Source organism: Lepidochelys kempii, chromosome 5 (genome assembly GCF_965140285.1).
Source record: "Lepidochelys kempii isolate rLepKem1 chromosome 5, rLepKem1.hap1, whole genome shotgun sequence".
Classification (NCBI taxonomy): Eukaryota; Metazoa; Chordata; order Testudines; family Cheloniidae; genus Lepidochelys; species Lepidochelys kempii.
In genome coordinates this window covers 96,053,667-96,077,810 of record NC_136384.1, presented here as the reverse complement: position 1 = coordinate 96,077,810, position 24,144 = coordinate 96,053,667, and the positions used below count along the sequence as shown (strand labels likewise).

At 42.3% G+C, this 24,144-nt stretch overlaps 1 protein-coding gene across 1 annotated transcript in view; it reads right to left on the bottom strand.

Annotated features, from left to right (window-relative positions):
- The window catches only part of PRUNE2 (prune homolog 2 with BCH domain), a 186,042-nt gene extending 162,599 nt beyond the window's left edge, over window positions 1-23,443 (bottom strand). Inside the window, exon 1 of the mRNA XM_073345112.2 lies at window positions 23,286-23,443. Coding sequence (XP_073201213.1) covers window positions 23,286-23,321 — 36 coding nt within the window. The 5' untranslated portion in view covers window positions 23,322-23,443. The remainder of the gene's footprint in view (window positions 1-23,285) is intronic.
- Between the last annotated feature and the right edge of the window lie 701 nt (window positions 23,444-24,144).

The following is a 24,144-nucleotide window of genomic DNA, read 5'->3' as shown; positions in this document are numbered from 1 at the left end:
AGTGGAGAAAGCAACTAGGGGCGAGGCTGTTCTAGATTTGATTTTGGCAAATAAGGAGGAACTGGTTGAGAATTTGAAAGTGGAAGGCAGCTTGGGTGAAAGTGATCATGAAAGGATAGATGTCATGATTCTAAGGAATGGTAGGAGAGAAAACTGCAGAATACAGATAATGGATTTCAGAAAGGCAAATTTAAACAAACTGAAGGAGTTGGTACGTGAGATCCGGTGGGAAGGAAGTCTAAAGGGAAAACAGTTTGGGAGAGCTGATGTTTTTTCAAAGAGACATTATTAAGGGCACAAGAGCAAATTATCTCACTGTGTAGGAAGACAGTCCACCCTGAGTTAACCAGGAGATCTTCAATGATCTGAAACTCAAAAAAGAGTCCTACAAAAACTCAAAAAAGAGTCCTGCAAAAAGTGGAAAGTAGGTCAAATTATGAAGGATGAATATAAAAAAACAACACCACAAGCATGTAGGGACAAAATTAGAAAGAATTTCTAATACAGGAATACAATGAGATTCAATTAGCTAGAAACATAAAGGGTAACAAGAAAACATTCTCCAAATTACATTAGAAGCAAGAAGACGACCAAGGAGAGAGTAGGCCCATTACTCAATGACGGGGAAAGACAATGACAGAAAATGGAGGAAGTGCTAAATGCCTTTTTTGTTTCAGTTTTCACCAAATAGATTAGTAGTGATTGGACATCTAACAAAGTGAATGCCAGTGAAAATGAGGTAGGATCAGAGGCTAAAATAGGGAAGGAACACATTAAAAATGACTTAGGGCATGTCTCCGAGTACAGTGCTGCAACGGTGCAGCTGTACTAATGTAGCTGCGCCCCTGCAGTACGTCTGGTGAAGATGCTCTATGCCAACAGGAGAGAGCTCGCCCATTGGCATAATAAAACCACCTCCCCGATGGCAGAAGTTATGTCGAGGGGAGAAACTCTCCCGCCAACGTACCACTGTGCACATGAGCGCTTATCTTGGTGTAACTTACGTTGCTCAGTGGGGTGGTTAGGGGCTTAGGAGATAGGTGCCTGGGTGCCTAGAGGGAGACAGCAGGACACATGCCCAGAAGCAGAAACATAGGCACTGAGGGAACTTTTACTCTGAAAATGTAGTGCCAAGTGAGTTTAGGTGGCTACAGGGGTTAGGCAGCAGTTTTGTGCATCACAATGGAGCCAAAACTAGCACTCAGATGCCTGAAACAAGGACTTCAGCACCTAACTCCTTTTGGAGATCCAGGCCATTGTTAGAATATATTTTTAAAAGCCCGTCACACATGCATTATAGTACTTTTTGCCAATATTAGGGAGCTATGATACTAACTGTAGTGCTATATTAGCATTATAATATCGACATGGAAAGTTTCCAATTTAAATTAGATCTCTGAAATAAAATGTGTACATTAGCATATTAAAGTTTGTTATTAAGTGTATACCTTGAAATATATGGGATGTTCAATGTGTTTGAATTAACATTACCACAAGGGGCTTAAATTTTAATTTTCTGACTTCTGGATTGTGCAATCAATTAACATCAGGAATGCAAAGTGATACTTGTGCTTAGCACCAAAATAAATCCTGGCTTTAAATGTCACTTTGAAATACACAAGGACAAGGAGATCTTCGCATCATAGTTTAAACAGAATCACATGTAGATTCTTTTTTCCTGAATGTCACCTTCTTTTCAGTAATGCTCCACCAAAGAAACAGCATTTGGAGAATACAGTGGAGCCACTTAAATGGCAAATCTTCTTAATAGAGACATATCTCAGCAACAGATGCGAATCAGATTTAGGGATCTGAATAACACGACATCTAATACAAATATAATTCAAGTCTAAACAACAGGTTCTTCACCAATTATTGCTATGTGTTAACTAAAACATGACAGTGTCCAAGACTAATTAAGCCATCAGAGACTTCAGTTTAATTACTGTAAAAGATAAAAGTCTACAGGCCCTGCACAATTTTTCCCTACAGCAAAAAAACAAACAAACAAAACAAAAAACCGTGCCAATACAGAATCAGTTTCTCAGGTGCTATTTGCTTGTATTATTGTCCACAGATTTTCAAATTTCTCTTATGGTGACATATTAAGTGCAATGGATTCTCAGCTTACCACAATATTGATCTTAATACAAACTACAGCTCATATTGAGCCTTGCATTAGATAAATTCAAGACAAGAACACAGATGAAATGTTGACAGCTTTTAGATCTTTTAGAAGTAGCAGTATTAGGTTTCCTCTGTTTCCTCTAAGATATTTTCAGTCTTGAACCAGAACAGTGAGTCATGTTAGTGGAAATAATAGGACAAACATCCTATTTATTTATGCAACTCTTGTCTCTTCTCTGTTGGAAATGATACTATGTCCTTTTCTCCCTCACCAGCTTTGTTCGTCAAATGATCACTCCGGTGAACGCCACCTCTAAAGAATACTAACAAGGCTGCTTAACCAGTAAAAATCTCTAATTTACAACAATTTTATGCATAGCTAATGACAATCACCAAGCTATTTATCAGTAGATGCAGGTGAATGAATGACAGACACACACACAGGATAAATTTAAGCAGCAGGCTGCAACTTTATGTATATATTAAATACTGGAAGGGGCATTATATGCCCAGTCTCTCATGACAGACATTTAACTGGGTCTTGTGCAATGTTCAGGACTCCCACCATATCACCAATAACTTGGAGTAGACCTGCTTGGGCCCATCTCTAAGACTCAGCTCACTTCTGAATCCTCTCCACCTCCCCTGCATGGAGGAGGTAGAGGTTCCCAAAGGAGCACCTCTGTCCCTCAAAGATTTCAGGACCATCAGTACAATCTCAGGTCTCATCTACCACCAGAAGCTGGTCCCTTTTATCTTTATCTGCACTAGACACTAGCCTCAAGTAGTAACATGCTAAAAGAGTATCATTTTTCTTAATATTAATCCATTTTCAGTCTTAATGTTATGATCTCCCAGGATCCTGGGAGGAAGGCAAAATAATCCCACCAGACCACTTGTTAGTTTGCTCTATTGGGAAAAACTTCTTCCTGATCCCCAAACAGGCCATCAGTCAGATCTGCAGCTTCATAAATAACACAATGCTATACAAAGGGGAGGGAGGCCATGGTAGGGTAAGAGGCTTTTGAAAAGCACAGGTAAGCTTAAATAGGCAAGGGGGAGGACTGGCAAAATCCAATCAGTTAGCTTGTTCCCCCACCTCCACCCAATGGAAAGGTGGCAGACTTGAGGGGCACAACAGCCCCCATCCCAGCCATACACACTCCCTCGCATTGGCCCTGACACCCACACCTGCCAGCTGAGCACTGTGGCCTTCCCCTACGCTCCTTCAAAGCTCCTTCCCCACGGATTGCTGGGAAGGGGCAGCCTGTTTCTGCAAACAAGAAGCAACAAGTTATATACTTGAGACTTCAGAAGAACATTTCAACTCAACTCTAAAATCTAGCCCTAACCCAGGCACTTGAGTGTTATTTAAGAAACTGATCAAGGAATAACAGAATATCACAATATCTGTAGGTGTTGAGTTTTCAAACCTTATGTGAGGCACAACAGAGGAAGCTAAGTAACTTTAGCACTTGATAAGTGGCTATAGCATACACCTGTATTTCCACATACCTTGGAGTGACCTATTCTAATAATAAAATGATAGACATTTTAAATTTTGTTTACAAAACCTTATCAAAATTAAAGTGCAAAACAAAGTGTTCTGAACAAGACTGAAAAAGAGCCTATTCCCCAGTAATGATATCTGCTAACAAGTATCTCTTTAATGACCACCAAGCAAATGAAAACAAACTCTTGTGTTACTACTAATGGGGTTCAAGTGAGCAAGCCTTGATGTTCCTATCGCTGCCCTGTGATCACAATAGAAATTTAAAGTCATGAGAGTCAAGCTGCTTTAACTGCAGCAATGTGTCTGTAAACATGCTGGGAAAGAAAGAACAAGATAAGGAAAGGAAGGATTGATAAAGTGGGGAAAAGAAAGCAAGGAGTCAGAAAATGAGGTACTAACTAAAACGAGACAAAAGGGAAAAAAGATTTAAGGACAAAGGAATGGGACTGAAAGAGAAACCATTTTACATGGTCATTAAAAACAGACAGAAACAAACACATGAATAAACAGAGAAATGGACACAAACAATGACACTGACAGAGCAATTGTTGACAGAAAAATAGAAAAGGATCAGAGAAGAAGAAACAAAACAGTATTAAGATTGAAGACTTTTTTTTCAACGATCTAGCACTACTATGACTTTAAACAGTCCCAAAGTTGTCTGATACAGATACCGTTTCTTTTTTCTGACATTTGTGAACAAAAAGGTAAGACAAGATTGAGTGATATATCGATGGACTACTGATGTCTTTCACCACATTAAAGAGGATATAGAGCATTTCTACAAGTTATTTTTTCTGCCTCTGACAATTTAGACATTACTTATTAGTAAACATTGGAAATAAGCTTAAAGTGCCTGAATATAAGGCCCTGCGGGGAGCCCAGGATACAGCTACGGCTAAGGTTTGTGGGTTTTGTTAAATTATGAATAGAGAAAGGCCCAGGAAGGTACATGAACTATGGACCAATCAACTGTGTGTGTGTTTACTGTTTATTATTCTAGAAAATAAAAGGACTATTTCTGCCATAGTTTTAAAGGTTTTAATATTGTTATTTGTATTGTGGTAGTGCTTAGGGTTTCCTAACTAGGGATCAGGGCCCTATGTGCCAGGTACTGCTCAAACACATAACAGAAAGATGTTCCCTGCCCCAAAGAGCTTACAATGTGTACCAACAGCCCTTTGGTGTCTAATCCTCCTCTGGTTCTCTGTATTGCCATTACTCGAGAAAAGAGTTAACTCTACCCTGCACCATGCCCACTCCCTAGTTGGTTCCTGATCCAGAAGTGCACATGCCTGGGATTGGGGACAGAAAGGACATGATACAGCCATTCCTCTTCCTAGCCCTGCCACCCATCTGCTGACAGTGGGGAGGGGAAAACTAATTTCCCTGTCTCCTCTAACACTCTTTTCTTGGGTTATCAGCCAAGGCCATCCACAAACTCCAGCTTGTACAATGCATATCAGCAAGCTTGTAAAGTGGAATTAGTCACAGTGAGCACAGTCAGACCAGCGCTCTGTGTCCTCCATTGGCTCCCCATTCACTAGCAGGTCCAGTTCAATATTCTGGTCCTCATCTTTAAAGCCCTTAATGGGCTCAGATCAGACTACCTTAGTGAACATCTCTCCTATAGTGACACCCCAGGACACTGCACTCAGAGGGGATGCTGACACTATACCAGTATGGGATTTTTCTGAGACAGAGACCAGAAATGTTTAGTGTTAGGTGCTAAACTTATTAAAGAAATCGAAATGTGATCCAATCTGGCCTCCTCCAGAGCTAAGTGCAAAATCCATTTTTCAGCTTATGCACAATAACAGGAGCTAAAAAGAACAAAAAGGATTATAAAAGAGGAGGAAGGGAAGAAAAAGAACTCTACCCCAGGATATTAGGAAACACAATCCCCTTTTCAACACACATTTTGGTTTATTTGATTTACATTTTCTTTCTGGTCTCCCATTAGAAGTATTCATGCTTTATAGGTGTGTTTGCAAAACACTGCTAGGAAAAAGCCTAATTATTAAACCTTGATGGGTTTAAGATATTTTAAACTTTTTATGCATGTTTATTTTAGTTAATTAAATGCCCTCAGAAACATATGCAATTATATAAACCTTGGTTGTCGAAATTAATATCTCTCCAAGGATAGCAGAATGCAAAGTGGGCAATCACAGACAGAATGCAGATAAAGAGCGAGAAGGAGATACTCTCAATGGCCTTTTCCCAGCTTACTTCGGCTCTTGCAAGAACCAGGAACCCCACACAAATCAAAATGCTTGTTCCAGATTCAGCAAATCATTTTAGTGTCATTTCCCACATACCATCCTGCTATTTGCCACACTTCTCCTTTTTATTTATTTTCATACAATAGGCCTGATTCTGATCTCATTCACATTCATTTTGCACTAGAATAGCTCCACTGAGAATAGAATAGCTCTTTATTTTCACAGGTGTTAGATCAGAATCAGGCCCATCATTCCTAGGAAGTATTTTGGGTTATGCACTTCCATTGTGATTGTTTTGGCAGAACAAGTCCCTTAGAGAAATAATCACTATGGAGACTGATTGTTTTCTTTCCCTTTTATTTTATTTATTTTTATTAACTAGTGATGTGAATATTCTTGGCCACCTGTGTTAGGAGAAAAATTATGAGAAATAGGATCCTCCGCCCAGATTTTCAATGAAATTGTGCTATATAGTAGGAAGACTCAGTCCCAACTCTAGGGAGCTTATCATCAATACATAGGGACTAATTAATCCTTGTGTAATTCCAATTTTCAGCTGAAGTACATCAGGATGAATCTGGTGCACTGAGCCAAATTTAGAGGTGACATACGTGTTATATGAGGAAGTATGAGAGTAACATTCATGCAGAATGGATTGAAAGTAGGGGTTCTATAAATAGGAACATCAAGAAATGTAAGATAAAGCAGTCCTTCCCCTACCCTCTTCCACTGCACTTCTTTGTTACATTCTTTTGCTGTGTTGATTGCTTTTGCTGCTACATTCCCACCCTTCTACTCAGTGATGAGCTGACAAAATCTGAAGAACTGGTTCCTTCAGTCGCTCCGGGTCTTCTGCGGCACTTTGGTGGCAGGTCCTTCACTCACTCTGGGTCTTCGGTGGCACTGAGGTGCATGCCGCCAAAGTGCTGCCGAAGACCCAGAGCACCGCCGGTGAGTGAAAATTAAAAAGGGATTCTCAGCCAGGGGAGCCTCCACAGCCGGGAACTCAGGCGGGCTGGACAGGATGGTCTTGCAGGCCGAATATGGCCCGCGGGCCAGAGTTTGCCCACCCCTTTAACAACCAGTTCTAAACCGGCTTCAGAATTTAACAACTGGTTTGCATGAAACGGCTCCAGCTCACCACTGCTTCTACCCCTTTGGCACACAAGTCACACTTATACCAACTTACCAACATGTATTACTGCTACTGTTATTTTTCAAGCACTCTGAAATGTGCTAGGCACCTCACAAGACAGGCATGACCATGTGACATGCTTCAAAACAATATGCCACATAGTCCGTCTGGGCCAGGGGTGGCCAACCTGAGCCTGAGAAGGAGCCAGAATTTACCAATGTACATTGCCAAAGAGCCACAGTAATACGTCAGTAGCCCCACCAATCAGCGCCTCCCCCTCCCTTCCCGCACCTCTTGATCAGCTGTTTTGTGGCATGCAGGAGGCTTTGGGGGGGGAAGGGGGAGGAGCGAGGGCACTGTAGACTCAAGGGAGGGGGTGGGAAGGGGTGGAGTGGGGGCAGGGCCTGTGGCAGAGCCAGAGGTTGAGCAGTGAACACCCCCTGGCCCACTGGAAAGTTGTCACCTGTAGCTCCAGCCCTGGCGTCAGTGCCTATACTCCTATAAAGGAATCATTTATTAACTTCTGAAGAGCCACATGTGGCTCCGGAGCCACAGATTGGCCACCCCTGGTCTGGGCCATGAAGTATGTCACTGTCTAGCTACCCAAGACTGTCATATCTGACCTGCTTATCATGAGGGTTGACTTTTTTACTTCAAGATAAATGATCTTTCAGCTGTGGCTGTATAAAGCACTGGTGACATCCAGTCATCTGTTATATTAGTCACAGATGTGTGTTCTTTATGGATCTCTGGAGGACGTAGCCAGGCTCTACTTCCTGTTAAGTGACAGTCAGTTGACTTTAAATATGTTATCAAGTACCTGTGATGCTCTGAATATCTCTACTAATGACATACTCATTAATCTCCAACTTTGAAAATACATATCAGAGCATGTCAAATGATGACTGCATAGAACATCACACCTAATTTTGTTATGGGAGAAGAACTTGCAGAAATTTAACTGTTGTACACTTATTTCAGCATTTAGCTCATTTTCAGGGTAAGCCATAAAAGGTTCTTCCAAACCAAATTAAAAAATAATTTAAAAGACTGTGTTTATTTCCTTACCTGCCTTACCTCTCAATATAAGGCCCTTTCTCTGAAATGCAAAGCCTGTGGTCTGAAAGGGCAGAGATGTAAGGTCTAAATTATTCTACCTTTTACATTTGAGTGTGTGTTTAGTACTGATGAAAGATGCTGTATTGACAGACCTGGAGACTGAAGTCTTCTCATCCACAGAACAGAGAGTGCAGAGGGCTTTCCTGCACAGCACACCTCAACCTTTTCTTGGAGAATCCCTCTTTGGAAGCAACAGAGGAGGAGAAAGACCAGGGTATTGGTTGATCACAGGATGATTATGAGCAGCCAATGCAATGCAACCGTGAAAAAGGCTAAGGCAGTCCTACGATGCATCAGGAGAGGCATTTCCAGTAGACAGGGAAGTGTTAGTACCAAGATGCAAGGCACTGGTGAGACCTCATCTGGTCTTACTGTGGGCAATTCTGGTCTCCCATAGTTAAGAAAGATTAATTCAAACTGAAATAGGTGTACAGAAGGGCTAGTAGGATGATCAAAGGAATGGAAAACCTATCTGGTGAGCACAGATTCAAAGAGCTGGGCTTGTTTAGCCTAACCAAAAGAAGGCTGATTGCTCTCTACAAAAACATCACTGGGATAAATACCGGGGGTGGGGAGGCGGTATTTAAGTTAAGCGCCAGTATTGACAGAAGAACAAATAGATATAAACCGTCCATCAATAAATTTAGGTTTCTAACCATCAGAGGAGTGAAGTCTGGAACAGCCTTCCAAGGGGAGTAGTGGGGTGCAAGAAATCTAACTGGCTTCAAAACTTGATAAGTTTAGGAGGGTATGGTATGATGAGCTTAATAAGTTTGTGGAGGGGATGGTAAGATGAGACTGCCTACAATGGCATGTAGCCGACCTGTGACAGCTAGTAGCAAAAATCTTCAACAGCCGGTGATGGGACACTAGATGGGGAGGACTCTGCATTACTACAAAGAATTCTTTCCCAGGTGACTGGCTGCTGGGTCTTGCCCACATGCTCAGGGTCTAACCGATCGCCATATTTGGAGTCAGGAAGGAATTTTCCCCGGGTCAGTATGATGGGGTGTCTACCTCACACGCAACCTGAAGGGGTTAATGGAGGCCACATGGGCTAATTAATCTATTAGGAATTAAGACTGAGAGAAGACTTAATTAGAAGCTCACCTGTGCAGGAATAAGCCAGGAAGCTGACAAGAGACAGGGCCATGGGGAAAGGCTGCAGTCACTCCCTGGAAGAGGGAGGAGTATTTGGAGGCTGCAGAGATGTATACCCTAAAGTAACTCCTGGGAGGAAGGAGTGGTGAAGCTGGCAGACCCAGAGAAGGAATGGAGAGAGCCAGATGGCTAGAAAAGGGCTCAGGGAAATGGAGCACGGTACAGGGTGGAACACACTTTGACTGCTGGTTAGAGGGTCTCTGAGCAGGAAGCCAAAGTAGAGGGTGGGCCCAGGTTCCCCAACCAACCACTAAGGAAGTGGCACCAGTGGGTAGGAAGAGTGCCTGAGCCTGTGTGTAAGAAGAGACTTTCCAACACCCAGAAGGGGAAACCACAATAGTGATCTAGCCAGAGTGCTCTCACTAAGAGGCCACAGCACCTCCCAAGATGTGAGAGGGGTACAGACAAAGAGACTGAGACTGAGGTGGGAAGTACAGTGTGCAAACGCAGGAAGGGGTGTTGAGCTGTGATGAGCTATTCCCCAGAATGGCCAGGAGGAAGCACCATACCAGCAGTGAGTAGAGCACCCTGTCAGACAAATTGGTAAAAACCCTGGGGGGGCCGGGTTTCATCTTCCACTGCAGCTTGGAGCATGGGTCACTTGCTGGCTGAACTGGTATAAATGGTGAATTCTGTGTAACTTCTTTACAGTAAGATATGAGGGCTTCAATAACTCAGAGAGAGGTTATGGATTTATTTACAGGAGTGGGTAGGTGAGGTTCTGTGGCCTACAATGCACAGGAAGTCAGACTAGATTATCATGATGGTCCCTTCTGGCCTTAAAATCTGAGTCTATGAAGCTGATTAGGAAATTCACACTTCATGTCCATTCAGCCCTTGGCTAAGCCTCAACAAAGGTGACAATTAGTGCCAACTGCCACTAAAGACAGAAACCAACAAACTAATTTACATAGGCCACCGGGGGGAAGAGGGGAAAGCACCAGAAAGCAGTCCTTTTCAGTCACAATCATATGGGGTGTAGACACTAAACTGGGAGGAGAGGTAGATACGCTGGAGGGTAGGGATAGGATACAGAGGGACCTAGACAAATTGGAGGATTGGGCCAAAAGAAATCTGATGAGGTTAAACAAGGACAAGTGCAGAGTCCTGCACTTAGGACGGAAGAATCCCATGCACCGCTACAGACTAGGGACCGAGTGGCTAGGCAGCAGTTCTGCAGAAAAGGACCTAGGGGTTACAGTGGACGAGAAGCTGGATATGAGTCAACAGTGTGCCCTTGTTGCCAAGAAGGCCAATGGCATTTTGGGATCCATATGTAGGGGCACTGCCAGCAGATTGAGGGACGTGATCATTCCCCTCTATTCGACACTGGTGAGGCCTCATCTGGAGTACTGTGTCCAGTTTTGAGCCCCACACTACAAGAAGGATGTGGAAAAATTGGAAAAAGTCCAGTGGAGGGAAACAAAAATGATTAGGGGACTGGAACACATGACTTATGAGGAGAGGCTGAGGGAACTGGGATTGTTTAGTCTGCGGAAGAGAAGAATGAGGGGGGATTTGATAGCTGCTTTCAACTACCTGAAAGGGGGTTCCAAAGAGGATGGATCTAGACTGTTCTCAGTGGTAGCTGATGACAGAACAAGGAGTAATGGTCTCAAGTTGCAGTGGGGGAGGTTTAGGTTGGATATTAGGAAAACCTTTTTCACTAGGAGGGTGGTGAAACACTGGAATGCGTTACCTAGGGAGGTGGTGGAATCTCCTTCCTCAGATATTTTTAAGGTCAGGCTTGACAAAACCCTGGCTAGGATGATTTAGTTGGGGATTGGTCCTGCTTTGAGCAGGGGGTTGGACTAGATGACCTCCTGAGGTCCCTTCCAACCCTGATGTTCTATGATTCTATGACTTTATGTCCATTACTTGATCCATTATCTACTCATTGCAAACAGAGTGCTCTCTCTTTGGTTTATAATGGAACCCACATATATCAGGAGGAGAATAAAGTTGATAGCATGAATCCAAAAGTCCACTGATTTCCCCTTTGCAGAATGTGAACGCCACATCTTAAAGCATCAATACTTTTAAAACTAGAGTTCTCTGAAAATAGAGGGTAATAGAAGGGGAATTTGGAAAAAATTTAAAACAGCCTTATTTAAAGTATCTAAATATTCGTGTTAGCAACAGAATGCCTACAAAATGTCCATATGTTATACCAAACAAAACCTGCAGAGGGAGGCAAAGATGACTTTGCCACCTGAGCAATTCCTGATCCTGGGGCCAGCTGGGGGTTGGCCTGAAACAATTTAGAGCAACCTCATGACCATACCCAGCAGTCATGCTCCCCTTGTATCCCCTACATTAAGGGCTGCAAGGGAAAGATGTCACAGAGCCTGTTGTGCTGGTCTACCCCAGGGCTTCCCCCATTCTGGCTTTACTGCCCGTTTGTGCCAAGGGAAAGGGGTGCAGGGACCAGAATCTCCATTTCTAGATCAGTCTTGAGTCTGTGACCTCTTCATTAAATTGACAACAGTGGTGCAATTTCGCTAGTATCTGAGGTATGGTCTGTTGCCTACTAGGAACTGAAATGAGACCACTAAACTCAATTCATGTGCAAAACAGCCAATAGATGATAATGACCCTTTACTTGTGTGGGCTGACTGTGATCTGACCACATGTGTATGAAAGGGTCTATACTCCAATACCAATCCTTACAGCCACCAAGATTCCTACTGGCTTCACAAAATAATCCTGTGAGCAAAGCCAAGGCACACAAGGATACACACTGTCTGTCTGAAGGAAGCTTAGGGCACTATTTATCCAATTTGGAGCTATTACAATCCATTAGTTCAATAATCTGCACTTAAAAAAGAGCCCAGAGCTCTTACAGTATAATCAATCAATAACATACATTTAAAAATCTCAGTGCAGGATGTTTTCACTTTAAAATGCTTTGAATGCAAACAATAGTCTACAAGATCATCTTCAAAGATGAGACACAAACTGTAAAAAGTAAAGAAATCCATCCTTAACTTCTCCTGTTGCACCAGGAGGGCTCATGTGACTATGACTGGTGCAGCTATGGCTTATTGCTATGTGTTGGGTTAAGGATGAAGGTTTAACTTAATTTCCTTGGTTTCTGCCACAACCCTAATATTTCTTAAACAGCGTTTGTTATAGGTTACTATGCACTTCTGTCACTATATAACTACTCCTGATTGATGGGGAGCGAAGAGCACACATGCAGATTCTGTTCTTACAGCTCCTTGTTAATTCTAGATTGGTAATTATTAGCTGGTCTGCAAAGAAGTCCCTAGCTTTTAATGACTATTTGTTTAAAGAAGCAATGACTATGTTTGATTTTTAATAACATCTTTAGGGTAATGTGGGGATCAAGCCATCACCAAGTGGTCTCAGTCTGAACACTGGAAATGGAGATTTTTGTACATTTAAAAATTAAAACTTAAATTTATGAATTTCAGTTGGAGGATACAGTGATTAATGTGGGTTTGAAAGTCCTAGAATGTCATTCTCCCTCCTTGGTTGCATTCCAGGAGTGTAGCAAAATGCAGTCAGGGACAATCTCATGGGAATATAGCATCCAAGTGCAGACAGGATGGGCTGGCTGTTCACATAGGTAACTGGCCAGCTATGTAACACTGTAAGAACCGAAAATGGCAGCCCATAAGGAAGATGAGACCCCCTAGAACTTGTTTAGAAGAGCCAAGGTGTTACTTATTATTGGATGCAGGTGAACCTATAAATTATAAATTTCTACACTTCTTTTTGTTTGTTTGTTGCTACAGATAAATAAGGGAGGTTTGTGCAGAGAGACAGGTAAGCACGAAGTGGAAGTTATGGGGTGGGGGCGAGAGGAGAGTTGAGTTGAGTTTGCCTGGTTTGGGCATGCCTGATGGATCCCAGATACTTTAATTCCTAAGGGGCAGAATGAAGAGGTTGTCTAGGTGGAAAGTGAGAAGCCTCACCTTGAAAATTCTGCTCTGGGAGGGAATATTTGGGGAGAGAGTAAATGCCCCCACCTTTCCTTCTTCCCCCTCAAACACTCTGTGCGCAATGCACATACACATTAGTTTCTAGGATGGGGGGAAACTATGGTTCTAAATGAACTATGGTTCAATCTATCTGTGCCACTCTTCTTGGCATAGTAGCAATAATCTGCCTGGGAAAGCTGGCCCATTTTATGAAGTTGCAGATGTCCACAAAATATAATTGTGCTATCAGGTTCTGAGATGGTGTTATGAAGTTAGCATTATGAGATTATCACACATGATGAAAACACAAAGCAATCTGATGTCAGGTGTGACGCTGGCAAAGTGCCAGCACTTGACAAGGTTTTAGATCTCAGCTGATCACGGACAAATTCATTGCTGGAAAGCAGCCTGTTTCACCCATGTGTTAGTATGATTAAGATGAGTATTGAACTTATAACAATGTGTTTATAGTGTTTAGACTTTAATATATCAGCAGCTTATAAGAAGTTCATAATTTCACTTATAATATCTTCTTCACCTACTACAAGGTAATATTTAAGTTTTTGCTTTATAACTGGAAAAAAGTGTTTGCTGTGAACATGTTGGGGGGGATATCAAAACTAAAGGGGCCATTGTGGGACATCACAATAAAAGACTTTGTTAACTGCCCCTTCACATCCATGAAGAAACTATGTGCAAAAGATCTTGTCCCATCAGCTTGAATTCTGGAAGAAGGAAATTATAGCTGACAAGAAAAGTTTTCATTTCTCATTTGTTGTCTGGATTCTCTCAGAGCTGGAGCCAAGAAGCAGAAGTAGAGTTCCCCAGGGTCAACCTGGGTTAGCCCTAAAAGACATTCAGAGCTGACAGATTATTACAACTGTCACCTTATAAACCCATATAACATAACTAATTCATATATATGTGTGTGCACCTTGTAATAACTCTCATTTCTTTTTTCCTAATTAATAAATCTTTAGTTGGTTTATTACAGGATTGACTGCAAGCATTCTCTCTGGTGAGAGATCTTAGGTACAAATTGACCTAGGGCTAGTGACTGGTCTCTTGGGACTGAAAGCAACATGAATATTTCGTGATTTTTGGTGTGGCAAGCTAGCTGGGAAAACCCAAGGAATATCTGTGGCTCCATGGTAAAGCAGTGTTTCAGGAGTTCACACTTGTTACTGCATTGGTGAAATCTAATTACATAGAGTCTGCACACCTCAGGAAAATAGTGGACCACCCCCTGCTCTAGATTGGGCCTGAATGGCACAGTCTACATCATAATCCTTTTGTGAAGTAAACAGAACTTCATTTTAAAGTTAAACTTTATTTTTTCTATAACTTAGGTAAACTTTGAGAACTAATTACTGTATTTTGGCGTAGCAAATGAACTGTCTGTCATGACGACCATCACATCTGTTGTTCAGACCAAGTCAAGTGAAAGGACAGATAAGTCAAACTTTACAGAAGAAAGAAATTTTGCTTATTTTCTTAACACCAAATGGTTGAAGTCAGATGAAAATATTTTCTTTTCTCCTGCCTGAATTTTTTAAAAAAATCCAGAAAACAAAAGTAAGCCAGAATAATAAATCCAAATAACTTTGAGATGGGTGGGGGAGGGGGAGATAAAATCTGGATTTGAATAGTATGACAAGTTTATCTCTAGGAAAAAAAATTTCGACTGATTTCTACTGAACACAAAAGCACAATAATAGCTAATCAGGTGGCTCAGGTTTTGTTCTTTTGTTTTTTTCCAACTGCTGCCTAGCAAAACTCAAGCATTTATTAAACTTCTCAAGTTGCTATACTTTTGTTGTTGTTTTGTTGTTGTTGTTCAGTAATAAATCATTGTACAATGAGACTTTCTATTAGAAAAAAAGAGACTTATTACAATGTGATGGTCTACCGCCTAATCAGACTGGCTACCTCACTAGCTTAGTTATTTAGAAAGTGCCAATCACTGCAGAAAAAAATATAGACTTTCCCACATAGGGATCAGAACTGTGCTGATTACAACAACATTTAAACACAGCTGTTTTTAGAAAGATCTAGCAGCATTTCTCCGATCATTATGGACAGGGAGGCTTCGTCTGAGAACGGTGCTATAGAACTGCTCCAGATAAGGAGACCATATTTTCAAAATCAAGATCCCAGGATATTTTTGTGGCAACATTTTTATCATTGCAAAATAAGCATATAAAGATTTTTTTAATGTATTATAGTGTTGCTGTGGCTAGTTTTTGACCAATTAATGACACATGTATATTTCTTGGAATGGAGAACGTTTCCAATAACTTAGTTTTCTGAACGTGTCTGTCATGTAATACTGAACAAGACTCATGGAAATTCACTTTGAACACCTTAAATGAGTATAAAAACGATCAAAGCTTTCTTTCACACCAAACATTGTTTATTACATTGGCTATGAAACACTAGGCCACTTCAGTTGTTCCAAAGGAAGTTCCCAGAACAACAGGCCATTACCTTCTGGAAACCCAGAACTGTCCTGATAGTCACTTTAGCTTTTGGAGGTGGTCTATAGAATGGTTTGGCTAATACAGTTCTCAGACAAAAATCACTGTGAGTACTGCTTACAGGTTTACCTGATTGTAACAACTGAATTAAGAAACACTTCTAAGATCACATTATGATTTCAATATGGATGGGAATTAAAATATACACACACATGGAGATAACATCTATGTAATAAATGGCAGATCCATGCAATGAATAAACCTCTCCTTTCCTCTGCTCACAGATTCATCTGCCTCAAGACTTTCTCCCTGAACCTGGTCAGGAATTTTTCAACAAAATGCTTGTGTCAAAAAATGCCAATTTGTTGGACCCAAACCTTTGTGCAGAAATATATTATTTTTGACAAAACTTTTGTTAGGAAGGTTTTTGCAGGTCCAGGATGGAATTTTGAGGGCGACAGAGACCTGGTCCACCCTAAAACACCCAATAACCTAGTGGTTACAGTACTTATTTAAGCTGTAGGAGACCCGAATTCAAGGCCTGGCTCTACCTGATTGATAGGAGGGACTAGAATGGGGGGATCTCCTACATCCTAGGTGAGTCCCCAACCATTGAGCTATACAGCCTTTCTCTCTGATGGTCAATGTCTCTTGTTGAAGCTGTCCCACTTTACAGAAATAATTCAGCATTCATTGGGTCAAAGAGAGCAAATTCAAATGACTGGATTTTTTTAAAATGTATACTACCAGAGAAATGTTTCTTCTTTCCTCCCTCTCCCGCAAAGCTAAAATCTTCTTCCCCCAAATTTCCCCTGCCCAAGACCCACGATAGGCCAAAGTTCAGTTTCTTGTAGATTTTGCTAGAATTTTAGGCCCTGATTCAGCAATTGAAGCATTTGCCATTGACTTCAATGGGACTACTCATATGCTTAAAGTGAGGTACACTGCTGAATTGGAGCCTTATTAATTTTACAGGGACAAAGTAAATTAATATTATTTATTAACCTCTGGAAAATTACTTATTTCTATCTGAGAAGGAACTGCACTATTAACAAACATTACATGGCACTATATAGTTGTTACATTTTGAAAACATTGTACAAATATTAATACATTTACAAGCATTGGTGTCCTGATTATGTGTAAGTGACATTGCCCTTTATTATGAAGTACTGAAAATTAAAGCATTTGAACAAACAACTAACCAGCTTCACAGAACTCCAATATATTTCTTCAAACATTTATAATTTCTGTTCAGAATAACCCATCGGTCAGCTTTGCATCAATCATTACAAATCTTTCATACCACAGCATTCAAAGTTTTTTACAGGAATCACTGAAATGTGGCTACCTCTTTGGTGGAACATAACAGCTCTTTAACAGCAGTTTAGGACAGGAAGTTTAAGAATACTGAACTAAAACTTCAGGGAAATATATATAGCCTGGATGTAATTACACAGACAGGAAAAGGGCCAGCACAGTGGAGCTATTACATAGCATACGTTTATCATCAAATGACAAAGTAAACAAAACATGGTTATGAACAAAATGAAAAGAGAACATTGTTTGACATCTTCCAGATGTCATTTTAAAAAAAAGTCCTTAACCCTTTCACTGCCACTCTTTCCACTGCATGTATTGTGCTGCAATCTTACATTAAACTCTCATTAGGACATATGGCATCATTCAAATGCTTAACAGTCATTCTAATATTATTGGCACAAGACTCTGTATCTTTTGCTAGAGGAAAAACAATACAGACACGTCAGGTAGTTTAGACTTTGAATTTGTCCTCCCACTTCAATATGTGTGTGCGTGTGTGTGCACACATTTGCATATATATAAATTATGCAGCACATCAAATTTCCTGCCACTAAGAAAAAATTTACTATTGTGTGGCACACTCATGAACAATATGTGAGCACTCCCAGTTGTCTTCCAGCAGAAATGCCATATTGAACAGTTTCCCTACAACCATACATATTCCCACTGATAAAGGCCTCTATGCCTCCTGTTTTGCATGACAACTAGAGAAGCCATACCAACAAACACACGTTAAATGTGGCTTATTAGCACTGAAGGAAGGCATCAGAGGCTGCAAAAAAAGCATGTACACAAATGCATCCTCTTAAGCCAGGAGCAGCGTCTCTATGTCTTTTGTATCCTGGTATTTCAGGGCTATAACTGGCTGGCAGTGGGGGCAGAACCAAGAATGAGTTGCGAGTGCTAGCATGCTCCCCTAGCAAACTGGGCTCTGATGCAGTTGAAATCCCTTTGGACCTTAATGTTGCTCTTGCAAAATAATCATCAGTGAAGCAGGCTAACCATGCAGATATCCCAATATCGAGAGGTTGGGAGGCTAGGATTTCTTGTGCATTCTCAGGCTCCAACTATTCTGATGCACTTCACCCTTCCACTTTAAAGGGAGAATGCACAAAGATTTTTATAGTACCTTTTCCACTTCCATTCATTTTGTGTGAACAGAAGAATGTTATTTATTTGAAAATGCCAGTGCAAGGAGTGGACAAGTGCAAGACATATTAGTGATAACAAAAAAGAAAACATTTATCTGTGCTATCTACAAAGGAGGAAAATCAATAGGGAAATACTTTTTTATTTTTACCTTAGTGCTACATACTGGCATTCTGTGTGGCTTTGCATAGAAACACAGAAGGCTAATAGACTCCATAATCGATCTCCTAGCCAATGCAAAATTGTTCTCTGCTCCACATTATAGCAGAGTATAGTTGTGTATAATGTACTGTCTAGTTTAGTTTTAAAAAGTGTCAAAGGATAGGGCTTCCACCACTTCCTTAAGGAAACTATTCCACAGTCTCATCTTCCATCCCTTCACTTCTCTATTGGTCTATTGAAACTCCACACCCTCACACTCCAAAATTGACTCCACACAATGTGGACAGCCCTCTATAGTGTCTGAACAAGGAGGAAATAGTTCCTCAGCAGAACTTCAGTCACTCTTTAGCATCTGGTAGGGGTGATCCACTTACAGAGAATCCCTCCACATGTGGGGGGATGGTTTGACCCATTACCAATGTCTGTGTTGCAGTAGAGTTCAAATCCCCCCCACCCCCAAATTAAGTGGTGTGACTAGTTTTAACGAGTTCTCTAGTTGGAGACCTTCACTTGTGTATTTTGGAGGTTCTTTTTTCCATAATCTAATAATCCTTAAAGAGAAAGCAAAACCAGTAGTTCCAATTCAGCATAGAAGGAGCAGCCATGAGACAGGAAGGGGCAAATTGTGGCTTTCTGCCACCTTGCTGCTCTCTGGATTCAAGACTGTTTGAGGGGCCAAAATATTCTAACTTGCCTATGATGAAGCCCAGAACCACTGTAGCAGAATATGTCACTTACTCCCACCTCTGAGTCCCTTCCCCCCCCGCCAGCCCCACCTCCAGAATTTGTCCTAGACCAGGGCCATACTCAGCACTTACTTAAGCAAAACGCTCATTGATTTCAAATAGAATTTTGCCTGAGAAAGAATTGCAGGACTGGACCATAAATGTGGATCATTTCAGGATAATTACTGTCCCACACCTTAATACTTTTTTCACTAGCCTTTTTTTCCTTCAGCCTTAGAGTAACAGTTGTCTTGTCCTATACAAACATATCTCTGGATTGCATTTTTGTAACTAAAAATTCTGCACTGAGCATTACTGAGAATAATCTGACACTGCATATAAAATAACAATAAAATTTATTTTCTTTAAAAGAATACATTAATGGAGATTTTAATATCATTAGATGCTGTGCAGAGATTTTTACTTTTTTGGCAGTTATAGAGTGCTACATAATACTGTATTATTTGAAATCATGAAATAGGACAGTCCTATACATGATTAAGATTTTGTCACAGTTATTTTTAGTAAAAGTCACAGACGGGTCACAGGCAATAAACAAAAATTCACAGGAGCCTGTGACCTGTGTGTGACTATACTAAAAATAACCGGGGAGCAGGGCTGGGGAGGGGGAAGACAGCTGGAGCCCCAGGGGGGGACTGACAGCCTGAGCTCCATTGCCATGGCAGGGGGCACAGCCCTAGCTCCAGCCCCTCCATAGCCATGAGAGGGGTGGGGACTCCAGCCCCGGCCGCAGCTGCAGCGCAAAGGCCCACAGTTCCAGCTCCAACTCCAGTTGTAGGCTCGGGTCGGGGGAGAGCGGGACATACACAGTCTTGGCTCCAGCCCCAGGATAGTTGTGTACAGCCCCAGCTCCAGTAGAAACCGGGGGGAGGGGACGCAGCCCCAGTTCCAACCCCAGCCTCAGCGGGGGAGCACACGGCCCTGGCTCCAGCGCTGGCGGCAGCCACTGACAGCTGAAGCTGAAGAAGTCATGGAGGTCCGGTAAAGTCACAAAATCCATGACTGCCATGACCTCCGTGACTAAACCGTATCATACAGGCTAGAACTTATGCCATGAAAGGAAACCAGCATTCATTAATGTTGTGGCTGGAGTCAGATACAAATGAATGATGAAGCGCTCACAGTAATAAACTTTCCTGTATAATCTGAAGCAATTGTTCATTTAAGGCCAGATTTTGCCACCCTTGCTCTAACTGAGTGGGCCGGTTTTGTTCAATCTCTTCATTAATGATCTGGAGGATGGTGTGGATTGCACCCTCAGCAAGTTTGTGGATGACACTAAACTGGGAGGAGTGGTAAATACGCTGGAGGGCAGGGATAGGATACAGAAGGACCTAGACAAATTGGAGGATTGGGCCAAAAGAAATCTGATGAGGTTCAACAAGGACAAGTGCAGAGTCCTGCACTTAGGATGGAAGAATCCCATGCACAGCTACAGACTAGGGGCCGAATGGCTAGGCAGCAGTTCTGCAGAGAAGGACCTAGGGGTGACAGTGGACAAGAAGCTGGATATGAGTCAACAGTGTGCCCTTGTTGCCAAGAAGACCAGTGGCATTTTGAGGTGTATAAGTAGGGGCATTGCCAGCAGATCGAGGGACGTGATCGTTCCCCTCTATTCAACACTGGTGAGGCTTCATCTGGAGTCCTGTGTCCAGTTTTGGGCCCCACACTACAAGAAGGATGTGGAGAAACTGGAGAGAGTCCAGCGAAGGGCAACAAAAATGATTAGGGGTCTGGAACACATGACTTATGAGGAGAGGCTGAGGGAACTGGGATTGTTTAGTCTACCGAAGCGAACAATGAGGGGGGATTTGATAACCGCTTTTAACTACCTGAAAGGTGGATCCAAAGAGGATGGATCTAGACTATTCTCAGTGATAGCAGAGGACAGAACAAGGAGTAATAGTCTCAAGTTGCAGTGGGGGAGATTTAGGTTGGATATTAGGAAAAACGTTTTCACCAGGAGGGTGGTGAAACACTGGAATGTTACCTAGGGAGGTGGTGGAATTCCCTTCCTTGGAAGTTTTTAAGGTCAGGCTTGACAAAGCCCTGCCTGGGATGCTTTAGTTGGGATTGGTCCTGCTCTGGGCAGGGGGTTGGACTAGATGGCCTCCAGAGGTCCCTTCCAACTCTGTTATTCTATGATTCTATGAGTGGTACTCTGCAAGCCATTCTACTGTAATCACTTTAAATCAATGGGACTGTTATGGCCTAAGGTACCACTCACTGTAAGTAAAGATTGCATAATTTAACCCTTAAAGTAAATATATAGAGTTTGAACCTCCACTGTATCTAAGCAAAACACAGGTGCACTGGAGCAAGGAGCTCATAGACTCAGACTTTAAGGCCAGAAGGGACCATCATGATGAGCTAGTCTGACCTCCTGCACATTGCAGGCCACAGAACATCACCAATCCACTCTTGTAATAGGCCCATAGCCTCTGGCTGAGTTAGTGAAGTGCTCAAATCAATAAACACTTCAGGTTACTCCACCATTTACTCTACTTTAAACCAGCAAGTGACCCATGCCTCATACTGCAAAGGAAGGCAAAACAACAACAACCAGGGCCTCCACCAATCTGACTTGCGGGAAAATTCCTTCCCGACTCCAAATATGGCGATCAGTTAGCATGTCAGCAAGACCCACCAGCCAGGCAGCTAGGAAAGAATACTCAGTAGTAACTCAGAGCCCTCCCCATCTAGTGTCCTATCTCTGGCAGTTTTGCTAATAGTTTTGCTAATATTTGCTAATAGCAGTTGCAGATGGGCCATATGCCATGGCAGGGAATCTCATCATACCATCCCCTCCACCAACTTATCAAGCTCATTCTTGAAACCAGTTAGGTTTTTTGCCCCCACTGCTCCCCTTGGAAGGCTGTTCCAGAACTTCACTCCTCTGATGGTTAGAATGCATCCTAAAAGCATAACAGGAGAACATTTAAACAACCTTTTAACAGGCAGAGTTACGACAATACCACTGCACATTTTCTGCCACGTGATCAAATAGACATTCCTGATGTAGACTTTACTGATTGCCTGCACAGAGTGCTTAAGGTTAAGGGGATCAGCCGTTAAGTATTTCCTCTTGTGCTTTGCTACCCCTCTTAGAAGGTGCCTTCATTGTCAAATTAAAGCATTGTTTTTAACTTGATACACGACAGCAAAAGACAGCTTAACAACTTCCAAGTTATTATAAGTAGGGTGTGGTTGGCTTAGGAATGGAGGCTCTCTCCAGTGTAGTGCCTCTCTCGCTAAAGCTTCAAAACAGGTCTGGAAATCAGGAAGTTGCTGCTACTGGAAGTATCAACACTGAAGTTTATTTTTCTTTTATGATAACATCCCAGGAAAAAAATACAAGCATGCAGGGCCTGATTTTCATAAATTACTGAGGCAAAACTCCCATGACTTCAATGGGAATTTTGCCTGAGCAAGGACAACAATATTAGCAGCCCAATGGGTAACATTATGCTAACCTGCATGTGAACACATGAATAGCAGGCAGCCCACTAAAGGCAACTAATGTGGGACTGGTTCTTTAACAGATTATAGAACTGTCTGAAGAAAGGTATATAGTAAATATCTGGGGCCAGATCATCAACTGGTGCAGCTCTGCTGCCTGATTTCAATAGGGTGACATCAGTTAACACAAGCTAAGGATCTGAATTACCTTGCAAATTCCTTTGATTATTTGAAATCTTGATTACCCAAACTTATTCCCTGTTCCAAATGACCTTCAGATCATAGAGGTTGCACAGTAGATAGACTGTTTTCTCCTCTACTTTTGATAGATTTCTATGTTTTGGTCATTTTTACAGCAACTTGATGCATATGAAAGACACTTTACAAACTCATAAATAACTTCCTGAAGTGCCCCATTTACTGTTATTCCCCATATGGAAGTCAAATATGGTTTTTAGAACACTCCATAAAATGATCAAAGAGTGCTAAGCGCAGGGTTACAATTCGGTTACTTTAAATGAGACAACAAAAGAAAAACAAAACGTGATCCGCTGAAAGATCACACGTTATGTCTTGCTCAGGTTGCTCATTAACTCTTACTAACAGATTATCCTTTTGCGTGGACTAAAAAGCTGCCCAGAAGGTTTTTGTGTGCAGCGCACAAATGCAAACAGACCCGCAAAGTAACAGTCACCTAAGGCTTTGCTGCCCCCTCCCTTTTTAACTCTCCTCTATAACTTACCAGCTTGGATTTGGTGCGCTGCAAAAATTCTTCCATGTTGTTGTCATACGGAATCCGAGCAGGCAGGGCAAAGTTCCATGCACAGAGCCTCTGGCCTGAGCGGGGCGGCTCCTTCCAGCTGCGACTGCTGCTGCTGTCCGCCTGTCCCCCGCTCAGCGCAGCGCTGCCCGGCCAACTCCTCTCCCTAGCCTGGAAGGTGGGAGTAAGAGACGGGGGTGCCCGGGGCGGAGCGGGGCGGGAGCCGGGTTGCGCGCACAATTCCAAAGGGCGGCCTGGCTCCTCAGCCAATAGCACGGGCGTCTCCGGCTGGCTGACGTCAAGCAGGCAAGTGCTGCAACCATGGACAGCGCCCAAAAGTGAGGACAAAGTGAGGGGATGCAGGGAACTCTGCAGCAAAGATGCGCTGAGGAAGCTCTGTGTGTGTGTGTGTCTCTCTCTCTCTCCAGCGCCTGGCTGGCACTGCAGTGGGTTTTATTGGCCGGGTAAGGAATGGAAGCGCTGTCTGGACAAGGCAGTGCACTCAGCTCATAGTCGGATGTGTCTGCTCCAGAGGAGTGATTTAAAACAGAATTACACGGAAGTGTTGCTGTGCCCCTGACACACATGTTGCCTCGTGGCCACTACATTACAATAAACTTACCTCAGCGAGGAACAACAGATTAGAGCCTGAAAGGATTTAGTCTGATAAGAGAGCTGGGGATTTAAGTGGGTAACCATCTAAGGACGGTGTGGTTACTACTCCAAACTTCCAGTCCTGTGCTTTAAATACAAGAGCATCCTTTCTTTACAATAATTACTCATACGGCATCTCTCAGGTGGTGCCCTTAGTCAATGTACAAAGGTTAATTAAATCAACCTA